Genomic DNA, 15,778 nt, shown 5'->3' with positions numbered 1-15,778 from the left:
GTGTAAGGGTGAGTTTATGGAGGTTTGTGCAGGGACATGTGAAGGCCAAAAGAACAATTTTCAAAGGAAACCAGACAAAAGTCAAAGAAACAGTCTCCAAACAGAAATTAAGATACTCTCTTTAATAACGTGGACACTCAGAACAGTAAATGAAAAAGCAACTATTTCTCAGTTTATTTAAAATTCCAATGTAAAAAATTAAGGATATGATGTTAGTAACCCATTATCCCAGGAAATGAGGGTTTTTTTGCTTTGCTAATTTTCTCCTTGTTTTCTTATACAAGGTTTCTTACAGCATCTTGTTAAATTTATACCCACATAGACCATTCATTGTATATCTTTGTGTTAGTCAATCACATTTATCATCTTAAAGGTCTTGATATCTGCAAATTTATCACAGGAGAAGTTAACAAGTAGATGTTTGGGACCCGTCTCAAAAGGAATGATCTTAAATTTTGTACTAGATTTCTCACTGGCTTTCAATGATGGTACGCTAAAAGAGGAAACAAAGGGAGAAAAAATAAAATGAGAACAGGTTTATGCTTCATGCTTGAGATTCTTCACTAACCATCTTACATCTTAAGTAAGAATTCCTGTCAGTTCAGTGTAGGATGGCCATGAAAAGACCATACAGGACTTGGCTATGTGATATGTATTTACATACTCAAACCCATGCATTATGGTCTCTCACAAATACATGGTGCAGTGACCCAGATAATCACACAAAGGGGGACATATTACTATCGGATGGGATAAATAGTCACGGAGAACAGAGGATGTAGAACATGTAACTGAGTTATTAGAAAAGAATAATCCGAGACCGTGAAGAATGTTCATACAAACTCCTGAAATAGAACAGATCATAGCACCAAGAAAACCCCAGTATATCGAAGTTAAAATGTTTGAAGACATTGTATTTTGCAGTTTTGGGAGACTCATGTTTATGGTATTCCCAAACAGCCTTACGCAGTCATAGTGTCTCGTCTTGCCTGAGGATAAACTTGGATGTGACAGACAACATGAAATTGCTAAATTTCCTCAGGAAATCTTATGGGATATACCATTCCTAGTTAGTTACTCAAGGGCAAATGGCAATGTTAAGTTGCTGTGTGTGTTTGTGTGTGTATTCAGTTGAAGAACACACTCCTGTTTGACAGCTATTTTTTTTAAATAACTGTGTTTGCTAGCATACGTCAAAATTTGTGTGCAGTTTTCTATATGTGCAAAGTGGGGGTCAATCTGAAAATTTAACCTGGTTTACTTGTGATATACTGAAGGAAAAATGGCAAGGCAAGATACAAAATCATCAAAGTGTAAAAATGTGAATTTGAGATCTGTAGCAAAAGGTACCGATTTTATTCCAATCTTCTCATTCACCACAACACCACCATCTAATAGTTACTTGACTGTTTATTAATCTCCTAACATAAGTATTTTGTAGAGTTTTGAAAGCCAGGCTTGAATCAACGTGCCTATACTTCTTGGTTTGGGAATTTTTCTTTTTTAATTAAAAAACTCAGCCCAACCTTTGGTTGTATATTCACCATTTTTCCTATCTGTCTCATTAATTTCAGCAGTGTTCAAGTTTCAGGCCTTAGTAAATTCAGTCATCAAAACAGTACGTGCTGGTCACGGTTTAGTCTGCTCTTTAATAGCTATCCTCCTTAGTCGTGATTTATTGTGTCTAGAATAGCTATGCATGAAGCATGCTTCGGCTTGAACTTCTTAGAGATCTTCAAGATCAAAACCTGCGTCTAAACAATCCGTGTTCATTTTTGTTCCCAAAGCTGGGACACTGGTACACCTGCTTTTCACATGCATGTCTGTCTGTCTGATGTAAACACAAAGGCTGAACACCCAGACTGGCACCAGCAGTCCATTGTCATAAAGCAAAAAACCAAAAAAATCAGTTAATAATGAATGCAAAATGACAGGACAAGGACTAATGGAAAGAAGCTGGAACACAAAAAGTTCTATTTAAACATAAGAAAAGAGTATTTTACTGTGAGAGCGACAGAGCACTGGCCCAGCCTGCCCAGGGAGGCTGTGGAGTCTCCTTCTCTGGAGGTCTTCAAGACCCACCTGGACTCCTTCCTGTGTGACCTGATCTAGGCGGACCTGCTTTGGCAGGGGGGTTGGACTAGATGATGTCTAAAAGTCCCTTCCAACTCCTACCATCCCATGATTCTGCGATTCTGTATAGCATTGGGTACAGTATGGAGAGAAGCAGGCATCTATCATATTGTTGGCCCTAAGATCAGGACAGGAAAGTTCAACCTGTAAGCATATGTTTTTCATTGAAACTGTGGGGTTCTGCTAGACAGGAAAACAAGTTCTATGCAATTATGAGAACAATTACTTGCCCTCCCAAACTATGGAGCCAAAGCCTAGCTTAGATGAAGAGCTGATTCAAAACTGTCAAGCTCTTCATTACCAGATGTTACATTGACTGGCCTCCCAGGTTACAGCAAGAAGAAAATTGCTGTCTCATCCCACTGTTTGGTTCCAAGTCATCTATGCCTATGTTCTTGCTCAGGTATCTTTAAAAGCAGAAAGGAGGCTTTTCTTGTACTTACTCTATCTGAAGGATTCCTCTGAGCAGGTCATTGCCTTCTACCTGCAGCACACAGTCCATCAGGTCCACATCAATAGGATTGGTAAATATCACTTCCACATCCAGTTCTTTATTCACTTTTGCTTCACCAGGTACCTGTGCAAAGAAAACACTTGAAAAGCCAGGTTGTCGGTATTCTTTGCTATCTCAGCCTTCTTGCTCATCAGAAGAGGAGATATGATGAGATCCTACAGTGGACCATGTCAGAACGTGAGCGAAACATCTCTTTCAGGGAAGAAAGTGCTTACAAGAGCTCACTTTCCCTGCCACTGCAGTTGGAGCAAAAGGACAATTTACCTGTATGTCGATGGCAGGACTGTCCAAGATGATGTCTCTTTGCGCTAGCACTTGAATACCACCTTCTACATGACATAAAGCAGTTACCTGAATCATATTGTCTGTGGTTAACTGCTGTTGATATTCAGTATATGGTATCTTAATAGGAAATTCTTTCTCTGATAAAAAACAAAACAAAACACAAAAAAAGGAATTGATATATGCTTTCATAAGACCACAGAGTTTCATACCAATAGTATTTTTGTAGTATTTTCCATTATGCAGTGTCTGGGACTAGGAAGGCCTTCATCCATCACTCAGTTCCTGAAAATTCATCAGTTTGTTAAAGAGAAAGAGTGACTTTTTTCAATGTTTTCCCTCCTGTTTTCCCTACTGTCATGTTGCCTGGCTTATTTTCCTCCCAGTTGCTCTGAAAGATAAGGCAAATGGAGTTTAAGAAGTTTGCTGGTGCCACTCCACTAGTTACAAAACATGCTGTGATAAGGCCTCATCGGTCCTATTTGCTTGTCATGTGCTGAGACAAGCTGAATAATGTCTTTACATTTCTCTTATCTTTCCTAGCATTATCTACTTTTTATTCTCATGTGTTTTTACAGTAGTTTCCATGCCGTAATTGAAATCGAGGAATACTGGAATACTCTGTCTCTGAATACAGGCAATTCCATGTTTTTGGCCACTTGTGCACTAAATATCAAACTCAGGAGTAGCCACGCTGCATGCAGACACTGTGAGCTACAAAGTACTTTCCAGCAGTATACAGCAGATGAAAAACACAAGAAAAGATAAGTTACTAATGCAAAATCTCCCAAAAGTAAGTAGGAAAATGGGGACCATATGCATTGAAGCCTAGGATTAATACAAGCTAAAATCAGCTGTGGATCAATCATATTTCAGTTCACTGTAGAGATGCTGATACATCTACTACCTCAAGCTCCTAACGAGGTAACCTAACTTAATCTTTCCAGCAATACTCATATTTAAGTAGGCAATTTCTTGGTAGTGTTACCAAATTCCATATGGAAAGAAAAAAAAGTCTGAGTTCCTTTACTCCTCAACAATCCTTCAATACAAACTTTCTTTTCTGTGGAGCTTAGCTGGCTATTTCAGCTATTTCTATTCCTTCATGCTTTAATTCCATTCCGAGGTGTGTATGGATCAGGTTTCTTGTTTCTGCTGTTAGCCATGCCCTGTTACCTTTCAGTAAGGCTCCCTGTAATTGTCCAGAACACGTTTAGTCAGAGTTGATTTCTGTGCTTTTAATGTAATCCTTACCTTTTTAAATGTAAATTTTGGTAAATGAAACTTCATGTTTACTCACCATCTTCACTCCTGAGATATGTCTTCCAAAATGTGAATAGTACTTAAGGAAATTATGGTGTAAAACTTGACTTTTTGTTTATGAAAGTGCAATGTCATTTTTTTTTTTAGCCTTTTCTGTATAATACTTTAACACTGTGGTTTGTTAGAGCTTTTTCACCCTTGTTGATCAGCTACCAATGCCCATTTACTGAGAACACAATTATACAGTTACGATTAAAACTTATTTCACAATTTACCTTCCTTAGGAGACAGAGTGACAGATGTGGAGTCCTTCCAGATCTCATGAACTGGTCTTCTAGTGTACAGAGTGCTCCAAGCAGTCATATTTACATGAACTGTCTTAGAATCAGACTGTAAGTTTGTAAGAACCAGAATTAGATTGAGATCTTTGCCAACTTCTAAAGTGCCAGCCACCTTGAACTTCCCCGAGATGTCAGGCTTCTGATCGATTTCTTGTGGTGTCGGTGCTGTCGGATCAAATTTATCCTCAAGTCCCAGTTTCTTACGGGCTTTTTTAAAAATATCTCTTTCTTTTGTAGAGCCTATGAGAACCAATCAGGAAAATTATCCTCAACAGTTATCATACATCTCTTAGTTTACACTACTGCTAGCAACAAGAAAGAAGAATTTAGTGCCTCTACTTAGAGATGAACTCAGCTTCTGTTTTATGCTGCTACACCTAATGGTGTAGCAGCTGGATCTGCAGCCAGTAATGTTACTGCCTCTCTAATCATATTTTTTTGTAACCCAGAATCTTAAGTCCAGTGTTTCTCACTCATCCCATTTAAATTTCTTTTCCTGGTTGTGGTATTTAAAAATGCACATTCTTATTTGCTAGTACAGAAAAGGCTCCTGATATAAGGGAAGGCTGACACCACCATGTGGTGGAGGGACTCTGGCTAGCAGGCAAACGTCCACCCAGCTTCTCACTCACTCCCCCTTCCTACCTAGAGGATGGGGAGAAAACAGAATCATAGAATAGTAGGGGTCGGAAGGGACCTTTAGAGATCATCTAGTACAACACCCCTGCAGAAGCAGGTCAACCTAGATCAGGTCGCATAGGAACATGTCCAGGCAGGTCTTGAAGACCTCCAAGGAAGGAGACTCCACAACCCCTCTGGGCAGCCTGTTTCACTGCTCCCTCACAGTGAAATAGTTTTTTCTTATGTTTAAGTGGAACTTTTTGTGTTCCAGCTTCATCCCATTATCCCTTGTCCTGTTGCTAGCTACAACACAAAAAAAAGGATGTCCCAACCTCCTGACACCCACCATGTAGATATTTGTAAATGTTAATAAGATCTCTCCTCAGTCTCCTCTTTTCTAGACTAAACAGCCCCAGTTCCCGCAGCCTTTCCTCGTATGAAAGATATTCCAGTCCCCTCAGCATCTTGGTGGCCCTGCGCTGGACTCTCTCCAGCAGTTCCCTGTCCCTCTTGAGCTGAGGAGCCCAGAACTGGACACAGGACTCCAGATGAGGCCTCACCAGGGCAGAGTAGAGGGGAAGAAGAACCTCCCTTGACCTGCTGGCTACACTCTTCTTGATGCATCCCAGGATGCCATTGGCCTTCTTGGCCACAAGGGCACATGGCTGCTCATGTTTAGGTTATTATCAGTCAGGACTCCCAGGTCTCTCTCTGCAGAGCTGGTCTTCAGCAGTTCAACCCCCAGCCTATACTGGTGCACGGGGTTCTTCCTTCCCAGATGCAGGACTCTGCACTTAACCTTGCTGAACCTCATGAGGTTCCTCTCTGCCCAACTCTCAAGCCGGTCGAGGTCCTGCTGAATGGCATCACAACCTTCTGGTGAATCAACCAGTCCTCCCAGTTTGGTGTCATCAGCGAACTTGCTGAGGGTTCACTCTGTCCCCTCATCCAGGTCGTTGATGAAGATGTTGAATAAGACTGGCCCCAGAAGGAATCACGGAATCTTAAGGGTTGGAAAGGGCCTTGAAAGATCATCCAGTTCAGTCTCCCCCTGACAGAGCAGGACCTCCTAGAGTAGATCACACAGGAACTCATCCAGGTGAGTTTGCAATGTCTCCAGAGAAGGAGACTCCACAACCCATCTGGGCAGCCCCTTCCAGGGCTCCAGCAGCCTCACAGGGAAGAAATTTGTCCTTATGTTTCTTTGGAAATTCTTATATTCCAGCTTGTACTCATCACACCTTGTCCTGTCATTGGATATCATTGAGATGCTAAGTCATGGTCAACTTGCTTTCCACCAGGACCCCCAGGTCCCTTTCCCCTACGTTAGTCTCTAAGAGTTCATTCCCCAACCCGTCCCAGTACATGTGGTTGTTCTTTCCTAGGTGCAACACTCTACACTTGCCCTTGTGGAGTTTTGTTACATTTCTCCCTGCCCAACTCTCCAGCCTGCCCAGGTCTCCTTGAATGGCAGCAAAGCCTTCTGGGGTGTCAGCCACTCCCCCCAGTTTAGTATCACCAGCAAACTTGCTGACAGTGCCCTCTGTTCCCTCACCAAGAACTTTAATGATTATATTGAATAGTACTGGTCCCAGCACTGACCCCTGAGGGACTCCGCTAGACCCAAGCCTCCAACTAGACCCTGCCCCATTGATCACAACTCTCTGCCTTCTTCCCTTCAACCAGTTAAAAATCCACCTCACTATCTGATCATCCAGCCTACACTTTCTCAGTTTTGCTGCCAGGATACTGTGGGAGGGAGTGTCAAATGCTTTACTGAAATCAAGATAAACCACATCCACTGCACTATCACCACACATCCACCTGGTTACATCTTCATAAAAGGCTATCAGGTTGGTCAAACATGACTTCCCTTTGGTAAAGCCGTGTTGACTGCTCCCAATGAACCTCTTGTCCTTTAGATGTCTGGAGTCGGCACCTAGGCTAAGTTTTTCCATCACCTTCCCAGGGACAGAGGTGAGGCTGACCACTCTGTAGTTATCCAGGTCCTCCGTCTTACCCTTTTGAAGACTGGAGTGACATTTGCTTTCTTCTGGTCCTCAGTCCTGTAATAGTCCTTTCATCCTCCTGTCAAATAACTGAGTCATAGACTAATTTTCACAAAGCAGAGGCAGTCAGTATACATTAGCAACAAGCAGGTGGAACAGTGAATGTTGTACTCGCAGATACTTGGACTTGCCTTATTTAGGTACAAAAGAGCAGTTCCACCTAAGGAATGGCAAGGCGGTATTTTTCACTCTTTATCTTCTGTTCCCTTTTCTGTTAGAACTGAATCAACTAGTTATAACATTTATTCCTAGTTTATAGATGCCTAGAATTGCCCACTAAGAGACTCCTGCTCTATGACCAAAGCAGCTATGTAACAAGAAGAATCGGTGGTTTTATTTACCTTCTTCATATTTATAATCCTTGGTGACATCTACACGATCATCTCTGCCAACTGCCTTTGTGCTGATGAATTGGCCAATTGTGGCAGACTCAGAGAATATTAATGTTTTCTTTTCAGTTGTGGGGTCATAATTCCAGTACATACAGTCTGCATTCACTTCTGCAAATACAAATGGGCAGTCGTAGTCAAGGTCGACATCTCCTTCTTTGATGGCATTCCGTGAGGCAGGACCACACTGATAAATTCCTACAGCATTGAGAAAATTTAATGTAGACCAAATCAGTCTTTGACAATATTTATCGATGACTCCTGACTTGCCCTGTGCCATTGTCTCATTCTAGCCCTTCCCTCCACGTACCAGGCCTCATCAATGTGTCTTGTGTTTATCATGAAGATACACTTGATTTATTTTATATTGCCTCTTAATTTTCAGTAGCTCTCAATACCTACATTGGAAATGCAGAAATTGCTGCAAAAGACTGCTTCTAGGAATTTAGTTTGTCTCTTGGCATCCACAGATGATCTGAGGCTTTTCTAATGCGACAGATAAAGTGTTCTCTTCCCCCACTCTATTACTGAGCAAGATGACCCTTTTACAATGGGTTTACAATTTTTTTTTCTTCTCTGTAAAAATGACTGACTTTATAATTTTTCAACGTTATTCCTGAAATAAAATCTGGGTACCTCCACTTTCTTCTTGGGGAGTTGCATCCAGAATTTGCCATCCACCGTATGAGGAGCCCAAGTCACTGCGAGAAAACCAACTTTCATTCCAGACATGGAAATTCCTATTTGCAAGAATGAACAAAATAAGATACTAAGATGTGCTTCTAAATTCCCGTTTACATCCAACAAACAGAGATCTTAGTTAAATGTATTAAATGCCTTAATTTACTTAGATTCGTATCTGAGACTGACTACTTAAACTCTGATCCAGACTATATTAGCTAGGTAGGAGCAGAAAAATTGCATTGTGTAACAGACATGGACGTCCAAGGGCAGAAAGCAAATTCTTAAAATTACACAAAATGTCTTCAGCCTGTTTCCAAAAAGTCTGAGCACGTGTGCTTCCCTAGTTATAGCTGTTTTCCTTATAGCACAATGCTACAGTTATAGTTTATCTTTAGAATGGGTCCAGAACAAGCAGAGGAGTAAACAAGACAAAAAGTGAGGAACTGTGCCTGTTCTTTGATGAATGTGAGTTCGTTTGAATTGCATTTGATGCTTAATAGTGGCAATAGTTACATTATTTTCACTGCAAGTGATGTCACTGCAAAAAAGAAAAATAGGCAGAAAAATAGTTCAGTTGGACTTTTACAGTTTGACGTGAACTGGTTTTGAAGAATAGTTCCAAACTAAGTCAGGTCCTGTTGTTTGATTTTTCCAGTGGGATATCACAATTATTCGGTCAATTATGGCATCATAACCATAATTTTGACTGCTCTGTGTTCAATTAGCTCTGTTGTAACTAACTTATATGACGATGCTTTCTTTAACTGAAAAAGTGAAAACATCAAGTTTTGTGGTATTGTTTTGTAGTAGTTTTTTTATTAATCCTGTGTATGTTTTTAAGGTAATTTTAAAGAAGGTAACAAAGCATTTTTTGGTTAGAATCTATAGTCTGCACCTGAAGACTCTGCAGTGGGCATTGATAGGACCTACTATTAAATATTGTAGAGCCTTACCATATGCTGTCAGGTGACCTGTCCAAGTGATTTCCAGAAGCATCATAAAACTCATCCACACGCAGATTTCCATGTGCATCGTGGGCAGAGCTGAAGTTTGTAATTGTACGAGTGGGAATCCCCAGACATCTAAGCACTAAAAAGCAAATAGAAAACCATAGTCAGAAAGCAGTATTTCTGGAATACGAAGTTTCTTACTACATACTAACGTCTGGAAAGATTTTCATGTAGGAAGTATCATTAGTGCTTCTTTTAACGGAATCTGTCAGGTATATGCATGACAGAACATACCTGTAGTCAATACTGCTGCAAAAACCCAGCATTGTCCATATCGAACAGGTTTGAATCCTGATTTCTTCCAGTTTTGCAGGATTTCTCCACTTCCAGTCCAACTGCTTGGACTTTTCCCACCGTCGTAGTTTCCACTCCAGTTTCCTAGCAGCACCCCTTGGTCATCATTGGCGTTGACCTGTAAAAATATTCCCTAAATTTATGACGAGATAAAGAGTTTACAGCAAACGTCGTAGCCATAGGGAAATGTGCAGGTGGAAAGCCCTGAATGACATTTTAGTTGACAACACTGCTTCATGCAGCTGGTTTTCAGGGAGAAGCCTTTTCTTTTCAGGGAAATTAAGTATGCATCCTCTCAAGAGACAGAGAGCATTTAGTTCCTGTTTTCTACCACAGGAGCACCAGGTGAGAGAGCAAACACTGGTTTTTAGTGAACTTTGTGATATGAGGTGGCAACTTTACCTCTGTATCATTGAAAGGCGTCATCAATGCATATCATGTGGCTAAGCTTTCAGTATGTGCCTGGATCATGATTTAGTGAACTCTCAGCAAATTTAAATTAAATAAGGGGAAGTGGCTGACAAAACAAATGGGGCAGAGTCATATTGAAAGTCTCAGGTACTGTGATAATAGAAACTTCATGAAGTTCAGGAAAAAAAGGTGTAGATTTCAGAGTTTGGTGCAGAGTATAACCCCATGCATCGGTGCAGGCTGGGAAGGGGCCTGGGAGCTGAGGCAAGCGCCATGTCGAATTTGAGCCAACAGTGCACTCTCATCGTAAAGGGAAAGCCCATGCTAGGCTACACTGGGAAAAGTGTGGTCAGGAGACAGAGGAATGCTCATAGCCCTCTTTAATTATCCCTAGCGAGGCTAGGCTAGGAATCCCATCCCTCAGTTCAAGGGGATGTTGAGACACTGAAGAGGGCCCAGGAGGGAGGGCTACTGAGATGGTCTGATTGTGTGGAGCACACATCTACAAGAAGAGGTTGAAAGCACTGGGCTAGTTCAGTCTAAAAAGGGGCTAACGGGAATGTAATAGCAGCTTAAAACCACTTCAGTGGAACGTTCTAAGTTGTCCGTGTCCAGCTTTGTTCTGGCAGGTTATAGAACAATATGCAGCAGCAGAAGGTTGTTCCTTGGGAAAACAATATTTGGCATAAGAGAAAAATTCGTCACTAAGAGGGTAGTGCAACTCAGGGCCGGTCAGTCACAGAGGCGATGAAACCTCCATCCTTGGCAGAGTTTTCAAGCCAAGGTCAGACTAAAGGAAAACCTCCAAGGGCTTGTTCCCTCAGCGTACCACCCTACGTCTTATACTTCCAGTTTGACTACTGGATATCAAAGTGATAAGTATCAGAAATATCACAGGTGGGATAAATCTAGCAGGCTTAGATCAGACGACTGCCTAGGTGTTTCTCTGGCCCACATTTCTGGTGCATACAGCAGCCTAAAATTTTCTGAGAAGTGTCTTCATACTTGCTTTAAGTGCTTTAAAAGAACAGTTAGTAGTTCAGACCTTTTGAACGTGTTGCTTACCATTGCACTGAGAACGCGACCCAGGTATTTGGGGTCATTTCTGTGAGATACATCTGCAGCGGGATCCTGACGATAGCGTAAGCTTCGATCCAGCATGGAAAGGCAAATGTTGAGAATATCTGCTTGAAACTATATAGAAATAAGTTAGTGTTTTGGAAACACAGAGCACCGTACTAAAAATCAGAGCCATGTAAGTGCTTATGTAGGGTTTTGTTGTGTTTTTTTTTTTAAAACATCAAATTAAGTGCTGCATCTCAGGCAGGAATTACCACATAAAAATGCAGCCTCAACAGACTGGGGATGAGAACTCAAAGAGCTTTTCAAAACTTGGCAATCTATGGACTTAAGGTCCAGGACTTTGCCTCTCAGCATTGCTACAGTACTTTACTCCCAGCAGACACTAACGTTTCTGCTGGCTGCATCTCCGAGTCTGAGGTTGTATGACTGACTAGTCAATTACAAATCTTCACGTTCCTTGGCATAACAGGGCTTGGAGTGAGTTCTGATGTCAATACCAGACTCCTGCTCTTCAGAGATGTATGTGATGAACTGGAAAAACAAACAAGGCCTGGACACCCAGTTCATGTGAAAACCAGAGCAAGAAACACTGTCTGGTGTTTCAGTGCTGCATTTACCTGGCCAAAATTCCATCCAAAGCTGTTGATACGATTTTTATTGCCTGCAAAAATGATGCCAAACTCTTCTAGCACATATTCATCACACTCGGCCTTGTTAGGCATGAACACGTCATCACCTGAAAAGCCAAAACAGAGGTATTTGAAACCACAGCAGGCAAAATAAAACTGGAGGAGCCTTGGTCTCCATCAATAAGAGTGTTTGCAGATATCCACGTTGTTCTTACTGTTATAAACAGATGGTAAAACTCGGGATTCCCCATAATTGAAGAAAGGGGTGGGGATGTGTGCGGGTGAAGGCAGAGGTATGACGCTGTCAAAACTGGTAGAAGATGGAAGAGATGTGACTCTTTTTCTTGGCTCTGCAGAGGCCAGATGTGCTCTTCTAAGCTTGTGCAGTACTAGGGAAGCTCTGGCAAAAGCAGAACTGGATTTGCTTAAGCATAACCTAGTCTTTTTGGGCAAGGAGCTCTCTGGTAAGTACATGATACAGAGCTGATTTTACATATCAGAAGGTCCTAAGAAGCTGTTTAACCTTTCACTTTTCTCACTATACATTATGTGGTGAATGTTCAGCCCTCGTATTTTAAAGAAGCGTAGATCAAATAGAGAAGCTGCAAATATTAAGGAAGCTACAAGCAACTTTGTTTTTCAGTGGAAATTCATACCTGAAGACCAAGGGTTAAAGAGCAAAACAAAAGTGCCAAGGCTTGCTGGAGAGGAGCTGCCACTCAAAGTACTTTGAACACTCAGCTTGTAGCGTCCAATGACAGCATTAGGTGGGCTGGAAATTGAGATGCTCACGGAGCTGGAACTGGTAGACTGTAGAACTGCACTCCAGGTCTCCTTGCTCACTGTGCTGGAGATACCGAATGTGGCCTGGGTTTTGGCCAGCTTTGAGGGTTTTGGACCTTTTAAGGAAAAAAAAAGAACATTTTGTTCCCCAGCTTGCTGAAATAGAGATTTAGTTGTCAATCAGCTCAGGGATGTAGTCCTTTCCTCAGATGAATTTATGCTATATGTTGGAAACAGAGGAAGCTGTTGCTGCTAGCTGAGATGAGAATAATATAACAAACGCACCAAACAGTTCCATGGCTATGTGAACAAGCATATTGGCTCTCAGGTGTTATCTTGCTGTTGTACAGTGCGTATCAGGCCAAAACAACATCACGAGGCAGCGTTACTGTTTCTGCGAAAAAAGTGGGAGGTCATACCTGTTTCTGCGATGAATGTTAAGTTTTTATCAGGCTGTTCTGTTCCATTGAAGGTGATAGTGAAGGCCTGTCCTCTCCTCACAACCAACTCTTTGCTAGAAAATTTACTTGTGTGGTGGTCTCTTGCATTTTCTTTCAGGTGCCAGTTGGTACTAGGCTGCGTTGCAGCTATAAAAAACAGCGAGAAGAACAAGAAAATGTGAGGGTACATCCAAAGAGGAAGGAGCACAGATACACTCTCAAGAATTGCATATTACTTTTTCCAGGTAACTGGTACTTATGTAAAGTTTCTACCAAAAATGGAAATAAAGCAATAGAAAGGCAGAGACTTCACCTTGCTTAGACTGTTAGAGACTATCTATGCAATTAAATAGAGAAGGGGCAGCGTAACCCGTATATGAGTGTCATGTTTGCCAGCCTCCGGTGCAGTGGGACGTCCCCGGTGAGCTGGGACTGCCGGTGGATGATGGAGAGTGGATGGGCAAGCACTTTCACCAGCTGCCTCAGCACCCTCGGGTGGATCCCATCCAGCCTCGTTGACTTTGTGCGTTGGGGTGGAGCAGCAGGTCCCGGTCTCTGTCTTCCAGCTCAGGGGGCCAGGTACCCACAGTACAATTGGTTTTACTATCGAAGACTGAGGGGAAGAAGGCATTAAGTACTTCAGCCTTTTCCCTGTCCTCAGTCATTGTGCTTCCCCCTGTGCCCATTAAAGGGTGAAGATTCTCCTTAGCTCTGTAGTCACAGTTCAAATGGGGAGGAAAGCATTTTTTTACACTATCAAGGTGAGCAACAAATACTGTGATTTTCGGGAGTGTATCTACTTAAAAAATAGCACTGAAGCATATTTATTGTATAACAAACTGAGGGGTGGGGGACATTCATCTTTAGAAAGGCAGCAGCTATTTTGTAAGGTTGGAAAAGCAACATGGGACAAATTAGAATAATCATTAAACTGGTCAATTTGTGTATGTATAAACGTTAGCACGTAAGCAAAAAAAACCCTCCAAACAAGCAAATCACCAAAAAAAGAGAATCCCCTAATTTTTTGTATCCTCCCTGCCTTAACTCCAAGTTTCAACTTTCTCTGCTCATTGTAGCCTCCCTCAGCCTGTGCTACGATACTTTCATGTTGGATTTGTCAGTCTCTCATTTGCACTCATCTCACAATTTTGCATAATACAACATTTTTAACCCTGTTATCCCAAATCTCATTTTCATAAGCTCACTGTTCCCATGTGTGCAATGAGCAAAACAAAGCAATTAATTCCTGTAAAAATCTTTCTCCTAACTCTCCATGGAAGAATTTTATCTTCCTTTTTTTCTTTTCTTGGATCAAAACTCCTTAGAGAAGTAGTGATCTTTCAGTGCCCATTACAGAACTGAATGTGAGTTAAGGGTGTAAGAAAATAACAGAGCACCACAGAAGGGGCTTACCCCTTGCTCACCTTGGCCCATATCGGATCGATATGTCTTGTATAAGCAGCTTCTGGAGCTTTCCTCTGAACAGCCTCCTCTACTTCTGTCGACTCAGGGAATGGCTGGTGTGTCTTTCACTTCTTTAAAAGTCTAGGTGTAATGTTGCCTGTTTGCAGTGTTTCCTGTGGGGGTGGAGCTCGAATAGCTAGCTGCCTTTGCTCCCCAGCCTTTTCTGACCAACAGGGTTCGAAAATTAGTTTTTCATTCATTTTTTCAGTCTCTCAGTCCCCACATCCTGACCTCATTCTCTTGCAACTTAACATCTGAAGCTTGTGTGATACTTACTCCTAACAGCCTGGCCACTTGTTAAGTTTCTTAATGCATTTAAATTTGTAAGAATTTCTGCATTTAGTTGCTTTTTGTTCTATCATAAAGATAAAATTGTAGGAACAGTGTAACTCCTCCTTCCACCACATTGTTCTTAATTTGGAATAATTAATGAGCAGTATTTACAGGGACCTTTTTCTTTAAATTAATTCAGCGAATCCATTGCGTTCCTGGAGCTGTTATTGGTTTATTTGTTGGGGTTTTTTTTTCCACTGCAGTAAGTGCAAAAGAATGAGAAAGCTGGTGACTGCTCCAAATTTAATGAACCAATTTTTCACTTATCGTGTTGTTACTGTTTAAAAACACTAAACAGACAAGCACTCCATGTCACGTTTGCATGACCCACACTACAGAGAGGATAGGTAAGTACTTTTGCAACTTGTGACAAAATAGCTCTTACTGTTTTCAGTTAGCACAGTGCTCTTTTTCTGATAGGGTACCTCTGAACGTGCAACTGGTAGTGCCAGTTTGTACACGGAAATATTTCGCTTTGTTTCAAGGAGAGTGATTTTGCTCGTGCTTTGCAGGTGGTTCCACTTTCTGGTAAGCAAGAGAGAGACTAATTCTGACATTTTTATGAAATGACCTGTAAAATTTTACATAGGAGATGCACAGTCTTAAGGGTGCCTCTGAGCGATACCCATTATGCTGGACTGGACACAGATGTACGCCTTCCCAGATGCAGAGTTCTAATTAGTTGGGCTCAGTATTCGGCCACTCAAATTGTTACATTTTCAGGTTTGGAACATGTTTGGAAAATCGAGAATTGGAACTTCCTCTACTCATTTCATATGCAGACACATTTTATTCATATTTCTATGAACAAGCGTTAGTAGATGGAACAGTTTTTAACTGGGCCTTATTCAGACTGCTGCTTTGAATCTCTGTTCGTTAATAAGATTTACTCTTAAGAAGAACCATAGCTTTATCATGTGCAAAGCCCAATTGTGATTTTAAAATTATAGGGTTTTAATTCTTAAATTTAAGATTTCTTAGAATTTGATTTTAAAATGTTAAGTCCAAACTTCAGAGTTTTCAGAAGATAAGCAG

At 41.4% G+C, this 15,778-nt stretch overlaps 1 protein-coding gene and 1 long non-coding RNA gene across 5 annotated transcripts in view; one reads left to right on the top strand and one right to left on the bottom strand.

Moving 5' to 3' along the window:
• The window catches only part of LOC133626936 (uncharacterized), a 71,116-nt gene that overhangs the window by 41,740 nt on the left and 13,598 nt on the right, over nt 1-15,778 (top strand). For all 3 annotated transcript variants that reach the window (XR_009819847.1, XR_009819845.1, XR_009819846.1), the window contains exon 4: nt 13,065-13,191. This is a non-coding gene — a long non-coding RNA (uncharacterized LOC133626936). The remainder of the gene's footprint in view (nt 1-13,064; nt 13,192-15,778) is intronic.
• LOC104553404 (protein-glutamine gamma-glutamyltransferase E-like) lies at nt 108-14,468 on the bottom strand. Of its 2 annotated transcripts, XM_062009188.1 has the most exons (13): nt 14,371-14,468; nt 12,926-13,093; nt 12,380-12,622; nt 11,712-11,830; nt 11,077-11,205; nt 9,541-9,718; nt 9,250-9,385; nt 8,249-8,352; nt 7,565-7,810; nt 4,468-4,773; nt 2,912-3,069; nt 2,577-2,710; nt 108-493 (listed from the first exon to the last, which is right to left on the bottom strand). In XM_062009188.1, the coding sequence occupies exons 1-13, from the start codon at nt 14,378-14,380 to the stop codon at nt 346-348; spliced, it is 2,079 nt and encodes a 692-aa protein (XP_061865172.1). In that variant the 5' UTR covers nt 14,381-14,468; the 3' UTR covers nt 108-345. The 2 variants fall into 2 exon arrangements, with proteins under 2 accessions (XP_061865172.1, XP_061865171.1); XM_062009187.1 differs by lacking the exon at nt 14,371-14,468 and having other exon boundaries at nt 12,926-13,151.

This window comes from Colius striatus, chromosome 16, assembly GCF_028858725.1.
Source record: "Colius striatus isolate bColStr4 chromosome 16, bColStr4.1.hap1, whole genome shotgun sequence".
Taxonomy (NCBI): domain Eukaryota; kingdom Metazoa; phylum Chordata; class Aves; order Coliiformes; family Coliidae; genus Colius; species Colius striatus.
The sequence above is the reverse complement of the archived record's forward strand: the minus strand, read 5'-3'. Positions and strand labels throughout refer to the sequence as shown.

Coding starts and splice junctions, on each gene's coding strand:
- LOC104553404 (XM_062009187.1), bottom strand. CDS start 13,136: ATGTACCCTCACATTTTCTTGTTCTTCTCGCTGTTTTTTATAGCTGCA. Junction 11,831..12,379: donor CTTTAACCCTTGGTCTTCAG/GTATGAATTTCC, acceptor TTGGCTTTTCAG/GTGATGACGTGTTCATGCCT. Junction 4,774..7,564: donor GGATTATAAATATGAAGAAG/GTAAATAAAACC, acceptor TGGTTCTCATAG/GCTCTACAAAAGAAAGAGAT.